Here is an 18355-nt window from a genome sequence, read left to right as displayed (position 1 = left end):
TTCTTATGTCTCCCTCAGAACCTTCTCCAGAAGAGAAATGAGTATTTCAGATCCTCACCTTTTTATGCACAATGTGGCATGAACATTTTTTGTTCTTGTAAGTCTACATAATTCAGGAAGTCCCTTGGTCCCATCCATCAACTCACCTAGATCCACTTCATTATTTGTTACTGGGTCCAGTACAATGACTGGCTTAGATGCATCAGCTAGGCTGTGGTCCAAACTTGCAGGTATCTCTCCTCTATCTGAGGATACAAAGAAACCAAAACAAGACCAAAAAAGTAATCAATATAGATTTCAAGAAGTTAATAATTTAACCACATCTTTTCCACAATTCCAATGTTACACATTAAGTAATTTCCTTTAATAAGTGAGTAAATAGAATGAATACTCTTCCTTCAAATAAAGAAAACCATTCATAACAATTCCTTGAAAATATCTTTTTCATTGAAATAATTTCTGTGTGTTATAGATGAACACTCTCTAAATCCTAGGAATTTCCCGGGGAAATGCCACCTATTTATCCTATGCTATTAACAACAGTATTTATTCAAAACTAAACTCTATGTTTTGAGAGATGTGTTTTTCTAGCAACAGATGCTGAGAGAATATGAAATACATGATGAAGAGTGAAGAACAGGTGGTTTTGCTCAATGTATTGTTGATAGGCATCAGGGGACTTAAGAGAGAAAGTGTTCAAAGATAAGCACATGTCCAATTTTCCTGTTCTAAAGAAATAACACTATGGGAATCTCTAAGTTGTAAATCTGAGAACTGTTGCTATAATAAAAAGGACTTTTCCAGAGAAAGAAATATCCCAAGAACTGATGACAACACTATGCTTTTCAAACAGAAAAGGGATGCTTTAGAATGTTCATGGCAGAATAAATATCCCAAAGCTCTCCTGCAGAATTCTTTTAGGCAGACAATTTTAGCTCTACAGTGCACAGGAAATTTCTTTAAACACAGACAGAAGAAGCATGCTAAAGGCAAGCTATAGCACTTTGTAGGCACTCATGGCAGCTTAAATACTCTTACAGTAAAACTATCAGGAGGAGGAAGAAAGTTACTGTGTTTGAACAGCTTTGTTCCAACACAACCATCTCTCTATAAAAAGGAGCAGCAACAGGTACAACGCTATAGCTATAAAAACAGAATTTTTATTGTATCAGTAACATTTAAGAATTTGTGCTAGAAATTCTACTTGGCTGACAGGCCTTACATGCATCACTAAGACCCAAGGATGTAAGTGAAAGACTGAGAATGAATGTCTGCCACAGAGGAAATCAATCACTTCTGGAAGACAGTTCAAAGGCACTTAAAGAAACCAATAGTTCTTCTAAGATACAATATGAACAGCTCAGGATCTCATGGGCTGCAAGTGATTTATATTACAATATAAAATGTACTTTGACCAAATATTGATCTATACCAGGATCCTGTCTTCCATCAGTGGCCCAAAGCAGGTACTCCTTCCATTCCTCAAAATGCCATAATAATATACTCAATATAATATATTCAGTTGAATACTTTCCACCTCTAACCTGGATCTCCCACACTTTATGTAGAGCTATTAACTCTCCGTTTAATGTATCTGGTTCTTGCCTTGAAACTACATAAATACTTTTATGCATAATATTCTGGGCAGGAAGCACACAGTGAGAATGGTCACCTTATTTTGCTGAATAACCCAGCTCTCACTGTCTTCCTTCTATACCTCCTAGTTCTTGTGTTTAAAAAAACAAGCAGAGAACGCCAACGAGACCATTTACTTCTATTTCCCTTCTCTATGTCACTCATGATTTCAGAGGTGATTTAGACCTCTAAGGAAGAGGCCTCCATAGTACCCTCTTCAGGATTGAGGAGAATTCACTACAGGAAGTCCTTTTAGGTTTTTGATGAGCTTTCCCTAAGCCTTCTCTAGTCCTACCACTTTCTTTTTGAGGTAAGGAATAAAATTTATATGAAACACATGTAAAATCAGAAATTGGTACCAACAGTGATTGTTTTCTTCCTTATTTCTCTGATGATTATGTCAGTCCTGATTAGTTTAGTACTAGATCCATATGGCATTTTCCATGTTTGTTAGCACTTGTTTTAATAGTTCTATAACTTTAAAGAGAAATGTTTCCACTTCAAACAAAAGCTCTAGACAGTCTCCATAAAGAAAGGCTCTGTAGCATTACAACATCTTCCAGAGAGCACAGCAAAAATAATTTGGCTTTTGGACTTTGACTCTCTTTTCTGAGCACTACTTACATGTTTATTATATACTGGCCAGAGAGCCTAGGTTTGCTTAAACATCACTTTATTGCCCACTTTTAATCATTTTATGCACTGTTCTTAAAGCTCTCCACCTACTGTGATGTGGTTTTGTATTTAAACTACAATAGCTTGAAACCCTACTAACACTCTCTGCTGCATTTTTAGATGTATTACAGGCTTCAGCAAAATGGCTACAAGTTTTTATCCCTTAATCATGCCCACTAGCATCATGATCTAAACACAGAATGAGTACAGTTTAGCCTCTTCAGCCCCTGCTTTAAAGGCACAACAGCACTTCTGGGTATGTCTAGCATTTCTTCCTTTCTTACGCTGAAAAGTGAACCATTTTACTACAACAATGTACAGCATTGCTATAGATCCAGTAGGAGCAGGTTTTTTCTCATCAGATCACATTAATAAATTATGGTATAAAATTATTTTCACCCAGAGAGAGAACTGAGTGATTACGGGAGAAAAATCTTAGAGCAGTAGAGCATTTGATTAAAGAGACTTTTTAAAGTATCCAAAGGAAAAAAGTCTTTGTTCCTACCTCTTTTATCTGTTTTCTGCTTGGGACAATTCTTCTTCCTTTTACGCTTCCTGGGAGATTCTGTTTCTGGATGCACGAGTCCACTAATCACAAGCCCTCCTGAAACAAAAGGAAGTTAAACAAAGTCCACTAACTCAGAGTAAATCTACAAGAATGCAAACTTGTACAACCAATCAGCAGTTCAACTGAGAATAGACTTCCTTGATGCTCAACTTTTCAGATCATTTTAGAAAGCCAGAACAAACAAAAAACTTTTTAACATTAAGTACTTTGGAGTGCAATGCAACAAAATGAGACATTTTGAAAATTATTTTATCAAATTCAGTCAAGGAACACTTCAGAAAGCCATCACATGCAATTAATTTTTAAAGATAAAATATCACTTTTACAGACACAAAAAAATACTATTTTGAGTGAACTAATTAATTAGGAAAGGACTAAACTAGGCTGAATTGTCAGTAAAAAATTACTGAGAACAAGATATATTTTCTCACTTAGGGTATTTAACACTGAGACTATAAAATGTTATAGTATCTGCTCTCGAACACAATCCTTACACAAAAAGAAATGCTCCAATGAATGATCCAGTGGATTGTCTCTTTTTCCAGTATCACACACAATCTCTGACATAAAAAACCCACTAGTACAGAGCAACTGTTCTGTTCTTCCCTCAACAGTGAAGGAAAAGTACTTAACATGCTCTGCTGAGATTATTTTCAGCTGACACAGGAGTGTCAGAAGAGAACTACATGGAGAGATGACTAAGTAACTGGAGACCAAATAATCTTTTTTAAAAAGTTACCCAACAGTAAGCATCTCAAATCTTGCACAGCACAAGATCAACTCAGATTTTTCTATTCTGCTTTGTCAGAAGGAAGCAAATGTTGGTGTTTTGGAACTAATACCTGAAGGGTTCATAATATAGTTTACGCGCTCGCCTCTCCAGTATTCCAGAGGCCTCATCCGTATCCTTTTTGTCCGACGAACATTAGGTGTGTTGGAAGGCATGACTGATTTCAAGGATGAAGTCATTAAGTATGAAAGGAAAATTCAGAGACAGAAAATATTAAGTATTCTTTCCTCTTGTTCTGTATCACAAGGGGGTCAGCCCTTCCCAGCTGATATTTTTATCACATTGCTATCATGACAAGAAAATAGGATTCAAGTATTACCAAATGCCTTCTTTTGCATAAATCAGTATTTCACCCTCCTTTTTCCTAAACAATCACCACCCTCACTTGACACTAGATTTCATTCTATATATCTTAGTGAACCACTGATACACAGACATTAGGAGCTCAAGATAAGGACAGCAAACATGCTACATCTGTGAAGACACAGTTCTCAACAAAGAATCCTGCCTGAATCTGGGGGATTTCATTAGCAACCATGAAAAGGCACTGCCTCAGTTATGGGGAGGGTAACAGAGACTGCCTAAGAACATCCTTCTCTTTCACACTCAGAAGTCCTGTTTCCAGAGTCCAGAAGAGCAGCACTTTGGCAAAAAGAAACTACACACTTCCAGGATTTGTCAGATATTTATCTTCAGATGTACTAATCACACAGTCTCAACTTTGAAGTTGTGTAAGCTGCCATATATTAATAAAGTATGATATTTTATTGTTTGTAAGAAGAGTTTTTAAAAGCCCCTTAATATCTCAAAGCAAATTAATTAAGAATATTTAAATATTTAAAAATGGTAAATATGAAACAGTTGCTGAAACAGTTTTTGAAGGCAGACAACTAAAGTGTTGTGCATAAAATAATAATGAAGCCAATAAAAAAACACCCATAATGTAAAGAGACAAGCATGGGACTACAACTGACTGCATGACCATTGTTCCATCCTATCCAGACTCAGACCACCACAGAAGGCAGGTTATTTGCACCCTCAGTTTTACTGAACAAAACCAATTCAAACTCTTACTGTTCTCACTGTACAGTAAGAGTTTGTGCTGACTCAGTTTTTTAGGAATATATTCAGTGCACACAGCTGGGTGTGGAGCTGCAGTGCCAGCCAGAGATCGAGCTCTGCAGGAGAGCCTCAGGCAAGAGGCCATGAGCTGATGCTGACCCTTTGAACCACAATGGGCACGGGGACCTGTGGCCCAGCCCAGTGACCGGACACTCAGGGACACAGCAGGAGCTGAGCACTCAGCTGGAAGGACCAGCAGCACCCCGGACTGTTGAGCACACAGAACGTGAGGGTATGAAAGCCCAGATAGTCCTTGGTTCCAGTTTAAGCTGTTACTCTGTTGCTACACCATAAAATTACTTAAAGGAACCAGAGGTCTGAGACTCTGCCATGAGAAACTCAGATGCAAGCCAGGAAGGAAATCTGGCTGTGTACAGAGTCAAATGGGGCACCTGTCAGGGCACTGGAGCCACCGACTGTAAAGGGGTTTCAGTCCCAGGACTTCAAGTCTGTGGTGGTGGGAGTGTGACTGCCAGAGTGGCTCCTGGATGGTCAGATCTGAAAGTTTCCTTAACACAATACCATGAAAAACCAAAGTGTGGCAGTTAAAAAGACAATTGTTGAATGGAGCAACAAAAAGAGAAACCCTAGGAGTTTTAAAAAATAACTTTCAAATTAAGAGAAGGGCTGAAGGCCTGAAGAAATAACAAACCTATCTCTAAATACTTATGAACAGAGGAACCCATTTCTAGGTGTTTGTGTCTCCTTCAGTAACATTTAAATCAAGTTGAAAATGCACTTGCATTTACACACTTACATTATATTTTAAAATACTCTTACCTATTTTATGCTTTGCTCTTTCGTCTGACAACAGATGTCTTAATTTGTAATTCAAGTCTTCAGAATTATCTGAAAACACATTCAAAAACCCCATCACCAAAGGCATTTATTATTCCTGACTTTTATTCAATATGCCAACTAGAAGCAACCAAAAGTAACACATACAGAAGTCCCAAGGACAGTGCTTCCACCAACACCTTTTGCTATAAACATATATTAAATCCAGTATAGATAAACAGTATCTGTAATTAGTTTTAAACAGAGTAAACTTAAAAATTACTTGAAAACTATACATTCAAGTAAATACTCCTCAGACCTATCCCTCTTGATAAAGTGAACATTGACAAATTATAAACTATACACATAATTTTACTGATCAAAATGCAAGGTCATTCAGATTTATATCACTAAAACCTAACTTCAGAACAAATTTTTTACCAGAACACACACAAAAGTAGGTATCTGAAAAAAGCATTGCATGGACTAATGACATCCACATCTGGCTCTGAAGCACTAAGGAAAAGACTTTGTATCTCCAGGGCTCATGTTCATTACAACAACATGTGGAACTTGTGCAGTGAAATTTAAAACTGAAACCAAACAAATAATAATCCTCCCCACACAAAAGCCCCCAAACACAAAACCAAACCAAACAACTAACAAAAAAAAACCCTAACACAACAAAGCAAACAAAAAAAAAACCAACCCAGAAACAAAAAAACAAACAAAACAAATAACCCCCCCCTGAAAAAAACACCAAACCAAAGTATTCTTTGGGGAACAGGCCATGACTCCATCAATGCTGTAATTTGGCTCAGGTTTACCTGAAGTGTCTGCATACAGGACAATCACACGGGAACACATCAAACTGGTACAAACTGAGCCTGAAAATTTTGTTCAAAGTATTTTAGAAAGAATAACTTTATCCTGGTATGCATGATGCCAAAACACAGAGGGCTACATTCTCCCAAAGCTAACCAGATAAAGCTGGCAAGCTGTACCACACACTTGGATAGAAATGCAACCACAGCCAATAAAATCTGCATTTCTTCTCCTGCACAAGCTGAATACAACACAAATTATTGAACTGTCAGTCACAGTTTATAAGAAGTTTATACATAAAATGCAAGGAATTACAAAGTTCAAACATTACCTGAAGATATATCATCCTGCTCAGGACACTTAGTGCTGGAAGCAAGTCCATCTTCTAGAACAGGCCCACTGCAAAGGAAAAAATATACACCTGCTTGAACATGTCAAAGGAACACCACAGCACTTCCAAGCATAGCAAATTAAAGTTTTTACCAGATCATGTGGGCTGGGTTCTATTTTGCTTTTAAACAAGTCTATACCAATTACACACTGAAGCAAATGACTACTCCTTAAAAATCATAGGTCAGAAGTTCATCAGAAGTTCAGTCATCAGGCAGACAATTAGTGTTCACACCTCCTCTCTAAAGAGGTTTCCTAAACTTCTTTCTCCATTCCAGAACAGACCTTCTCACCACCTCTGCAGCATTACCTTACAATTTTCTATATACCATAATTATAAAAGATAATTTATAATTAAAAGAGCTTTAAAGAGTTGTTTTGCATACTCTAAGGAAAGGGCAGGAAAATAAAATGTAGCCTGTCATAAAATCCTCCCCATAAAATGGCAACAATTTATACATATAACTCCAACAGAGATTCTCTAGCAATCAAGCCACTTGTCACAGAACTTCTACAGCCTTAGAATCAGCACCCTCGACCTTCCTTCTTCCCCCATCTGAGGCTGTGCTTCATTGCTTTTACTGTGCCAATGAAGTTCAGCTGTTATCCACCTCAGTTCCAAAAGGTGCATTTCAACTACCTAGGTTAGCAAATCTACACTGCAAATCTGTCCAAGTCAGTCTGCAGTAAGTTCTCCTTAGAAATAAAGTCCCCAACATTTTCAGTACAATGACTGCATAAGAATTTATTAACTTCACAGACTGCCACTCCTGTTTGCTTCGTTATTAAGTTTCCATCTCACAAAAGGGGAAGATACACGCCTATGTACATGCACAAAGAGTTTGGATTGTAGATTGAGCTCTATACCCTACTTGACATCAATTTTATTAGTGCAGCTGTCATTAGTTCTAGGAGCACTGATCCTTCTGTTCAAAAATCACACACTAATGTGGAAGCAAGTCTCAAAGGAAAGAAATCCCCAAAGGCAATAAGCTTATTATGACCCCCTATTCATGACAGGAAGAAAAATTGTATTAGTTTATTAACTGTATTAGCACAGTATTTAAAGCCCTGAAGCAGGAATCACAATGCTGTTCTACTCAGTGTTTCACCAGCAGGGCACAGCACACAGCAGCTGTACCAGCTGCCCACTCTCAGGGCAACTCCATGGGCCAGAAGTAGGATTAAAGTAACGTGTTTCAGACAACTCAGGAAATTACCTTTGGCAACTCACAGCCCTCTCAGCTACAAAGGAATTCCTAGAAAAGAAAACAACACTCTTATTATATTTGGTGTTAAATAAACTTAATGAAAGGAACCCGTAGGTCAATAATTTTATGTCCTGAACAAAACTATAAAAAAGACATTAAAAAAAATTAAAAAGCAATGCAAAGACCAGTGATTATCAACCAGGTTTTAGACCACTTGAACTTAGTCTTTAGATTGACAAAAACAAATATAGCTCAAGAATTAAATGCTGTATTTTCTAAATTTATTTTTAAAAAGGAACCAACTTGACAGTGAAGTTATTCCATGGGTGGTGGGGTTGTGTTAAACTAGATCTGCTCTGCAAGTCTCACAAGAAGACTTGAACTAGAACAAGTTTCCTCATGTAGGAGACAAAAAGTATGGCACCAAGCTTTGAGAAAAGAATGTTGATTAAACTGCTTGGTTTCTCTATTAACTATTCAACCAGGCTCAAACTACCATGTACTTGAACTGGGCCATCTCTGCTTAGAAGCTGACAAGATGTATTTCATTATCTACCAAGTTACATACCACATTTGTAAAGAATCACACAAAAAGCTTACTGTGGTCCATGCTGTCTGTTACGTTTTCTTTTTTTACTTTTTATTTTCACATCTGGTAACTTCCGTTTTTTCCTTGCCCTGTCCCGTACAGAAGAGCTGTCAGAATCTGTTTGAGACTCAGAGCCTTCAGAGATTGAGTGAGGAGCTTTATTGGTTCTACGTGGAACCTTTTTGGGTATCTTCCCTAAAGACTTGGCAGAGCATTTCTTTCCAGGATTCTTCACACTCTCCGCGGGATGCTGGAGTGCTTTTAGAGGAGTTCTGTTATTGGCATCACCAGGCGGCTCTGGTATGTGTAATGCATTTCCAGGCTTTTTGGGCTTAGTCAACTTCTGAATCACAGGAGTCTCTAATTTCTGATGCAAAGATGTGGTGCATACTTCATTCAGTTCCACAGGCTCTCTTTCAAGCTCTTCTTCACCAGGTCCACTGTTAGAACTCTCTTCTCTTTGTAACTGAGGCTTTTTATTACTACTTTTCTGGACAGATATTTTAAATGTTTTCCTTGGAGTTGCTGTCTCTCTCTTAGCTACTTTGACTTTTGGAAGTTTCTGCTTAGCAGTTTGTTTCTTCTTAGCTAAATGCTGAGAAGCTTTAGAAGCCAACTGCAGATTCTTGGAAGACTTGAGAGACTTTTTCAGTGACACAGTCTGCTTTTTCTGATGCCCAGATGACGGCACAGAAGGTAAATCCTCACTTGGCATACTTGTTTTACGCCGCTCTTCATCAGATGATTCTGTTTCCAATCCAGACCACATCGGTACTTCAGCTTCTGGTTTCCAGGATGTGTTCTTTTTCTGGTTTGGAGAGTCTTGTCTAAGTGCATCCTTTTCAGTCTTTCCTGTCAATACACAAAATATTTGGACATGAATACCTTTTCCCATTAAGCCTGAAGACATGCGTTAACATCTGAATGCACAAAAAAACCCCAAAGAATCAAAATGGGGGGGGAAGAGGTATCACAAAACCAGTTTTATCACCATTGGCTAAAAGAAGGCTTTCACTAAACTAAAGTCCACAAAAAACTTTTCAGTGTTCTTCCGGTATTTCCTAGAAAAAAAGGGGGCAGAAATGTTACATTCAGTCTGCTTTCCAATTTTCAGTGTTCATGCTACAAAATCCTTCACAAATAAAAACACTCAACCCCCCTCCTGTCCAAATATAACTGCCTTTCTATGGCGAGAGGAACAAAAGCTTGCTGGGTACCTACTTTCTATGACTCTTCATACAAAAAGGCAACACTGCTAATTTAATTGTTAGTATTCTAACAGGAAAGGCAAAGGATGTGGCAAAAAAGTGAAGACACTCTCACTGCCTCTCTGTCTCACCCAAATCTAACTGCATAACTGAAACACCTAAAAAAAATCTATTGATGTTTATCATCTACTTTATTATAATTTTCTCATAAACCACCAGAAAGTAATCCAGTAATGTCACCTGTAAGGTCAAGTCTGAAGAGCTGTTAAATAACTTACCCGCACAAGGACTCTTTCGGCTTTGAGTTGTAAGGACATTTTCTTCACTACTAGGGATTGGATCTGACACGGGCGTTTCTTTGAAGTCAAAAGCTCCAATATCTGGATGATCCAGTTTCTGTTTAGTAAGTGCTTTACCCTGTACTTTTCTGTTCTTGACTTTCTTATTCTGTGTCTTCTTCTTTTCAGAGGGCTGAGGTTTAGAAATGGGAGCTGCAGAGCCATCATTTTTTGATTTTTTCTTCTTAGTGGGTATCGAAAGCCAAGAAGTAAAAGATGCACCACCCGATTCATCAATTAAAAATTCGCATTCATTTTCTATTTCTATTTCTTGATATTTCACAGGATGAGGTGATGGTGGTGATATGGAGGCTGAATATCTAAAGAATGGAGGGAAAAAACATTCATATCAATCGGGGGGGGGGGAAATTGACTTTCAGTCTTTCAAATCTAGTGGTAACTCCCCACACCTAGACACAGTACAGAATGTTCCTCAAAAGAATTATTATAAAGTCCATCCATCATATGCTCCATATTAAGGCTCCATACAAACCTCTGTCCAAATGTTCCTGTTGCTATAGCTGCAAAGACAGCTGAAGAGAAGGTCTTATCTGTCCGGGCAGATGATGCAGCACGTTCTGTTCCTCGCACAGGAACAACCCGCTCATCTCTCCCAGGCAGAGGTCCTTCCAAATTTTCCACTTCTCCATGGCTCTTTGCTGCAGCTGGTGTACTCCACTTATCAAAATGCAATCTACAAATGAGAAACAGCATTCAAATATGCTGCTAGAAATCCTGAGTGCACAATAAAGTATTGTGAGGATGAACAGATGTTCCTGCTGACAGCATCTCACTTCCTATGAACGAGCTTCCCTTTGGAAACTTGCTGCAACACAGGTGAGCAGTAGGGCTTTCCAGTATAGTAGCAAGTGCCCACAGGCAACATGGAGTCAGCATGTGACTCTTGATCAAAGTAAAGGCTGCTCAGCAAGACACATTCCTAATTTTAGGAGGATGTGCTTGAGAAATTGTCAGGTTTCCTAGTCATAGATGCACAGTCTTTCCAATCTCACTCCATCAATGGGAGTCAATGGGATCAGTGTCAATCCATCTCCATGATCTATCCCAGAGATTCAGTCCTCCAGGAAAGCAGAACTGTGGCCAGGACACTGGCCAGTGCTGCAGTTCAGCTTCAATTCTTCCAACAAGGAGATAATAATCACAACTGAAGCTATTTTACTTCGAATAAAACATTTGTACATTGAGAGCGAGAGGAACAATGACTGCTCATTTCTGCTTTAACAAATTCTTGTTAACTTTTAAAGTCAACACTGTCAATAAGATTCACTGAAGAAGTCTAGATGATCTGAGAAGCTGATACTTTGGAGCACTTTCCTGCAAAAAAGAGTTACATTTATTTTGACAGGCTTCCTTCACTTGGGTACTGCACTTATCACCAGAATATTAAATAAAATATAATTCTGCCCTTTCTAAACCCAGATATAGAACTTCCTAAAAAGCTTTCAATTATTTTTTATGAGTTCACAATCCCAACTCAATTTACCTTGAGGGGGAGGGCACACCTGGAATATGACACCACAATCACGTGCAGCTCTACTTACTTAATTGCAGGAGAACTATTCGCTTCCTCCACAGGAAGAGGTGATCCAACAGCCCCACGATTATCCTCAGGGTTCAAAGGCACAGCTGGACACTGGCATGGTGCTTCAATATCTTTTAAAGTACTTTTCTTTTCACTTTTAGACACAGGAGACTCTGTCTTTTTAGGAGTAGCTACGTAATCAGGTGTTGCAGCTTTCAGGTGTGATTCACATGACAGTCCTGCCATATACATAGAACAAGTTTCATTCTTTTACTTAAAACCTTACAAAATCCCAAGAAATAGTTACTCTAAAAACCTTAATTCAGTAATAGTGTGACCAACCTCTGCTGCTGACTGGTTTTAGTGCTGATGCAGGTGAGGGTTCTGCAGACTCACGGGCTCTTTTCACAGAGCTGGCTGACCCTGCCTTGGGCTGTCATAGTTGGGAACAAATAATGAGATGAGGTAAAATATTTGATAAAGCAACAGTATTTTAACAGGAATACACATTTCTGTAGAACATTAATATAATTCACACTGTGGCATTCTAAGAAAAACAGTGCTGCAATAACTCCCACTGTCCCACTACTTCAAGATGTCTCATGTTCTTCCATTAATTCATACTCATTCAAATCACAGTTGTATTTCACCTAAACACTTCCGCTTTCTATGGTGTAAAACTCTAAAAGTAACTGTAAATTTCAAACAACAGGTAAAACAGTGTGTACAGTAAAAATCTATATGCAGCTTTAACCAGACATCTGGCTAATCTCAAGGTAAACTACTTATTATTATTATTATTAGAATAAATTCATTTAAACTGTTTAATTACCCTTTACTAAGACAAGCTGAGGTTTAGCAAGAATTGATTTGAGATTATATTCTAACATCAGAATAAATTAAACATTATAAGGTTGCCTCTTCTAAACCCTACCATTAATAGAATATCCTACTTAAAAAAGTAAAATCAACATATTAAAACTAAATATACATTCTAGATTATTGGCATCATCCTCTCAGGCAGCACATAAACAAGGTCTTCACCTTGTTTCCACTCATCAACAAAGTTACAGACCTATGAAGTTATTGTATGAAGTTACTGTATAGTTGAGATAACTATCAGGAGTTATCCAGCTGCTTTTCTACATAAATCCCCTTTCAATTTTATTGCCCATCTGATGGCTAAGAACTGTGCCCATATGTTTGGCAAAGTGACCACAACCAACTCCAGTGGAGTCCAAGACAGCCAAATCCAGCACCAGTAATAAGGCAGCGTGCTTCAGCCTCAGACCATGAGAAATTTAACTATCCTGGACAAAAAGCTGAAGGAGCTTTCATTAGTAAAAACCCAAGGAAAAAAATCTATTAAATAATTCTACTTTTAGAATATTTACTATTAGAGCACAACAAACTAAGAAAAAACACACATAATAACTGTCATAGATCATTAAATTGTAGCCTACATACTTTTACAGTGTTCATACACAGCTAAATGCTACAGAATTGAACTTGTACCCCCATGAACCTGTATCCAGTGCTACAATGACACTGACAGAACTCACCCTTTGTCTCTGGATTGAAGTCCTCTTCTCATTTTTCAAAACAAAGGTTGAGCTATTTGGAGAGTTTATTGTAAGATCACTGCTGCAACCTATGAAGAAAAAAGTATAAATGGGAATTAGTAAATAGTAAATATGGGAATCTTGGAATTGTCCAGGTTTTATTTATTTTAACAAGTTCGAAGGTTCATTAAGGTCATGTAAATCCAAACAAGATAGGAACCAGATGCTTGAGAAAGAGATTATAGGACAGCTAAGACAGTTTTAAAAAGCTGAGAAGGGACTGTTCTTAAAAACCCTGAGAAATACTATTTCTATCTATTTTATCCCTATTTTTTATTTCTATGTACTTACCACTCAATATAACACAGGGAAGAAAATAATTATTTTCTTTTATCAGCAAATCAAGCAAAACACCAAACAAGAGCTTACTTTCAAAACAATCCTGTATGAGTTTCAGTACGTTTTGACCTGGCTGTAGATCAATCTTACTTCTAGAATGAAGAGAGAAAAATATTTTCAATCAAAAATGCCAAATGCTCTCATCTCAAATATTAACATAGCAAAGTTTTACTTCTAAATGTTGTAGGTTATTATTTCTTCAAGTTCAGACTTTAATACATTTTTACCTACCATTTCCATGCATTGATATCTGCAAAGAAATTTGTCTAAGTAGGAATTCCAGGAAAAAAAGCCTCACTGCTACAGATTATAATAAGAATGAAGAATTCTCTCTACATTAAATAACACATGCAACTACTGCAACAGCTCTGAGGTAAATGAGCTTTAGGCTGACTAGAGTCTCACTTGAACATGTAATTTTTTTATAAATCAGACCTGGAGCTATGTTGCCTGCACAGTGATAAAGTCAGAACCAGGCCTGAGGTACTACTATCCATAAGCAAGTGACCAGCTCAGCTGGTTGGATTATTATTTCAAACCAGCCCAAATGGAAAGGGCAGAAGTAAGTGATTCACCAGCCAGACAATGTTGATCAAAACCAAAATAACAGAAAAGCCATGGAGTTTTACTCCCACAATGATCATGATATATCTTTAAAAACAACTAATTGTGTACATTTGGTAAACTCATGAAATGCATTTCCAGAAATGAATTTCAGCAACAAAAACTTCACAGACTCCTAACACGCATGTACAGAACATCACAGCACTGCAAATGCTCAAACTCATCTCTAACATTTACCAGCAAGGTCCAAATATGCTGGAACTCTGCCTGGGTTTAATTTCCCTACTCCTTAAAAGACAACATGCTTGCACAGATCACTGCTTCCCTACACAGGCAGCCCAGTTAGGGGTACCTTAGGTACAGCTGCACCTGCTGCCTCAGCAAAGGGAAACCTCAGAGCCTTGTCTCCCCACAGAGCTTGCTCCTCTTACCACTAAGAAATACAAGAAATTTGGGAAACATCACATGATCAGTTTAATAAGGTACATCAAGTAGTTTTGACATTTAGCTCTAAGATAAAAATCAGGTAAGTTTTCCAGAATCTAAGAATAAGTGTTTAAATGCAAATTACCCTCCTCCATGGCAGAATCTTGCTCTGTAGTCTTTTTTTAAACGATTCTGTGAAGAAATAAGAATCAATTTTTACTAAGCATGACACTTGACAGGAAAACAAGCAAGCAGATCTTGAGGATTCTTGAGACATCCTGAAGTAGTGGGACAGTGGGAGTTATTGCAACACTGTTTTTCTTAGAGTGCCACAGTGCCTCTTCATACATTTGAAACCCAAGTACAACCAGTCATTCGAACAGCAGACAGGACTCCAGCCATTTACCACAACTAGAGCAGTAATAATTCAAGCAGCAGCACGTTCTCTGTGTAATCAAATAAAGCTGCTGACCTGGGAACCAGTAATGGCTGCAGAGGATAAAATGGGAATGAAGGGCAAGAAAAATTCAACAGCAAAGCAGAGTGCAGTTCTTCACAAATGTGACAGGAAAACATCACAAAGAAATATAAATGTTTATCTGAAAAACAATTATAACCTCTGCCTGATTCATATAAATGTAGAATATTTAGCAACGTGGAGAGTATCTAATCCTAACGCAAGAGAATTCTACACGTTTTTGTGAAGTTTGCCATATTGACAGTATTTTGCATTTCATTGTGATTCCCCTTTGGCTATTACTTCCGGTATCAAAAGTAAACAAACGCTATACGGATAGATTTCACTGCAAATTTTCAACATGGGTTTAAAGCGGCAGAAGGAAGATACAGGGAAAACAACTGACCAAAAGCCACCACTTCAGAAACTATACAGAAGCACACTGCGCAGTCAATCCGGCACTCGGACATTAAACCCCCTTCCCTTCGCAGCAGAGTGCAGCACAATGCACTGCGCACTAATGAAATTGAAATTTCCTGTCAAGGACCTAAAAGAGCCTTTACCAGTTCATTTATTATTGTGTCCGTGTCGCGCTACACATGAAGAATGTTAAAACTCAAGCACGATTCCAGCGTGCCTGCACAAATGCCCTGCTCTTGATGCGCTCACTCTCCCGTGGAAGTCGGCTCTCCCGCGGCAGCCTGAGGGGAACAGGACACGGGTCCGGCACAGACACCGGTGCGCTCCGGGGAACGGGGCTCCCGCCACACCAGCCCCACAAATGTCCGTGCCAACCACCCGGACCCGCAGTGAGCGCAGAACCCCAATGCCAGCCTCGGTCTCCTCATGGGGAAGGGGAAGATCGGCCCCGTCCCTCCCCTCAGGAGCGCGCCGAGGGCCGCGCCCCTGCGCTACAGACGGGCCCGGCCGCCGCCCACAACAAACCAGACAGACACATAGACACAGACGCGGACATTCAGACACACACACACACAGCGGCCGCTGCCGCGCTCTCTCACCAAGGCCTGCGCCATCCCGGACCGGGGCCGGCGCGCGCGCGCGCCCAGCGCCGCCTTCGAACCTCGCGCGCCTTTCCCGGCGGGCGCGCGCGCACGGCCGGCGGACGGCAGCGCCCGGGCCACACCCCCACGGCCCCGTCCCATTGGTCGCGCGCCCGGCAGGGCAGCTCGTTTAGGCGCGCGCGGCTGTTACGCCTGCGCAGAAGCAGCGGCTGCGCCCGTCCCCCCGCCCCTTCTCCTGCCGCCTTTCTGTGAGGGGACGGGCGGGGGATGCTTCCCGTCCTTTTATTTCGCCCGTGGGAAACGCCACTTCAAATCCTCGGGTTACGAAACGCTACAAAGTATCCCTTGTCACCACGGGGCGTTGCAATTTTTTCTTTAAAATTCTACTGAAGAACTCAACAACGAACAAAAAACAACTGCTTGAGAACGTAAGGGCGCAGTACCTTACAGTGACGGCAAAACATTGCCCAAAAATACAGTTTTAGTGATGCTTTTTATCACACACTTGTGACCGGAACACCAGGTCTTACCCCTATCCTTTCTGACTACTAAAGCGAAGGCCTATTCTATTTTAAAAGTACATCATAACGCGGGAGGTTAGCACTTTCTTTTCACGAAAATAGTTTAGATCACTTTGTGAAGAGGGCGCTGCTCAGTGTGCATCAGATCAGAGCTGCAGCTTTTTCCCTATGAAATTTAAACTTGTTTGCTGCTGGGACAAGTGGTAACTTAAAACTCCTTCCCCCGTCTCTCACCCGTGCCATACAAAAGGATGGGCACTAACACAGTTCTGCTGCTAGCAATGCTCATGGAACGCTTCTGCTTATGGAACCTATGGCTCCTTTAGGCTTTGTGCACCACGGATAAGCATCTGCACCAGCTACGTAATCAACCGCATGCAATATACCTTTACTAAAATATTCAAAAGGTCTCTGGTCAAATTTATCAACGTTTCCACTAAGGTTTTAGATTGCTGCACTGTGCTGCACATTTGCTTTCTGTAATTCCATGGGAATGATACACTTTAAATTTCAGCTTTTGGCTGAAATTCAGTTCCTTTCTTAAAAATACTGGCCTACATTCACATTGTTTCAAAGACACAAGGAAAATTACAAACTTGAAGATCATACACTTATCTAAAATCTTTACTTGTATTTGATGACAAGTCTGACAGGTGTACGAGCTCCCTGCCTAGGTCAAATCCATTTTATTTCAGGATGTGAAAAGCCATGAAGAGGTGACAGCCTGACTGGTGCCAGAGTTTTTCTCCCTATATACCCCTATTCTTGCATAGTTTTATCTTTTTAATAAGCAGTCACATATTTCTCTGTACATAGGAAAAGGGTGGGAAAATAATACAGAAACATCTATTTTTTACTTGTGGTATAGATAATAAAAGCTTAAAACCATCTGATCCATTAAAACATTCTTGTTAACAGTATTGAGACCCTCACACAGAATCCTCACTACTCCTAACATTAAAGAAACATGATGACTAACCAGAGAAAAGTTGATCTGGCTGCTCAATACTTGGCATGCACAAATTAATTAACTGCACCTATTAAGAGTGATAGAAATTCAGAGAAAGCTGGTGTAAATATGAGCAAACTCTTCTAGAAAGCATTTGAGTGAGAAGGATCTTCATTACTGATATAAAACTTCATTCCTGCAAATCAACTGCTCTCTCAAAGAATGACATCTTGAAAGAAAGCTATTTGAAGTGCTCTAGTGGAAAGACAGTTCTTCATTGTGGCAGGAAGACAGCAAGCTTTAGCTGCTCCACAGGAATTGCGCATCAAACAGTCCTAGACAAACACAAGCTTTCACTGCCATGAACAAAAATAAAAGAGATAAAGCAGTCCTCAGGTTCCAGGTAATGCTACAAGACTCTAGCTTGGTAGCACTGTGACAATACTGGAGATTTGGCACCCCAAAATTCACTTGCCCAGAGCCTTTTTAGTATGACCATGCTGAGTACCTGCAGAGACTTTTGATAAAAAGCAGAAACAGACTGAGAAACAGGCTCTATCAAATACAAATACTGAATCAGTGTACTCCACAATCTTCCATTTAAACATCTTCACTCTCCATATCAGAAATTTAAAAATGTTTAAAGCAGGAAGAACAGTTTTAATGAGCCACTTGAAATGCCAAGTTCTTCTACACAAAGTCCTCTTGAATTACTAGTTCTGAGATTTTACCTATATTAATTTATATCCAAAAATTTTAAAGGTGTGCTAATAAATATCTAGAG

At 39.3% G+C, this 18355-nt stretch overlaps 1 protein-coding gene across 1 annotated transcript in view; it reads right to left on the bottom strand.

Annotated features, from left to right (window-relative positions):
* The window catches only part of CENPC (centromere protein C), a 28886-nt gene extending 12712 nt beyond the window's left edge, over nt 1-16174 (bottom strand). Inside the window, exons 1-15 of the mRNA XM_054295892.1 lie at nt 16099-16174; nt 14768-14814; nt 13663-13724; nt 13234-13322; nt 12014-12104; nt 11691-11910; nt 10622-10822; nt 10069-10448; nt 8594-9434; nt 8003-8041; nt 6724-6791; nt 5571-5639; nt 3721-3825; nt 2816-2914; nt 147-245 (exon numbers count right to left, since the gene is read on the bottom strand). Coding sequence (XP_054151867.1) covers nt 147-245; nt 2816-2914; nt 3721-3825; nt 5571-5639; nt 6724-6791; nt 8003-8041; nt 8594-9434; nt 10069-10448; nt 10622-10822; nt 11691-11910; nt 12014-12104; nt 13234-13322; nt 13663-13724; nt 14768-14814; nt 16099-16113 — 2425 coding nt within the window. The 5' untranslated portion in view covers nt 16114-16174. The remainder of the gene's footprint in view (nt 1-146; nt 246-2815; nt 2915-3720; nt 3826-5570; nt 5640-6723; nt 6792-8002; nt 8042-8593; nt 9435-10068; nt 10449-10621; nt 10823-11690; nt 11911-12013; nt 12105-13233; nt 13323-13662; nt 13725-14767; nt 14815-16098) is intronic.
* Between the last annotated feature and the right edge of the window lie 2181 nt (nt 16175-18355).

This window comes from Melozone crissalis, unplaced genomic scaffold (genome assembly GCF_028551555.1).
Source record: "Melozone crissalis strain CALT ecotype California unplaced genomic scaffold, PUWL_Pcris_2 ptg000006l_1, whole genome shotgun sequence".
Lineage (NCBI taxonomy): Eukaryota > Metazoa > Chordata > Aves > Passeriformes > Passerellidae > Melozone > Melozone crissalis.
Note: the sequence above shows the minus strand (reverse complement) of the source record. Positions and strands in the feature narration are given on the sequence as shown.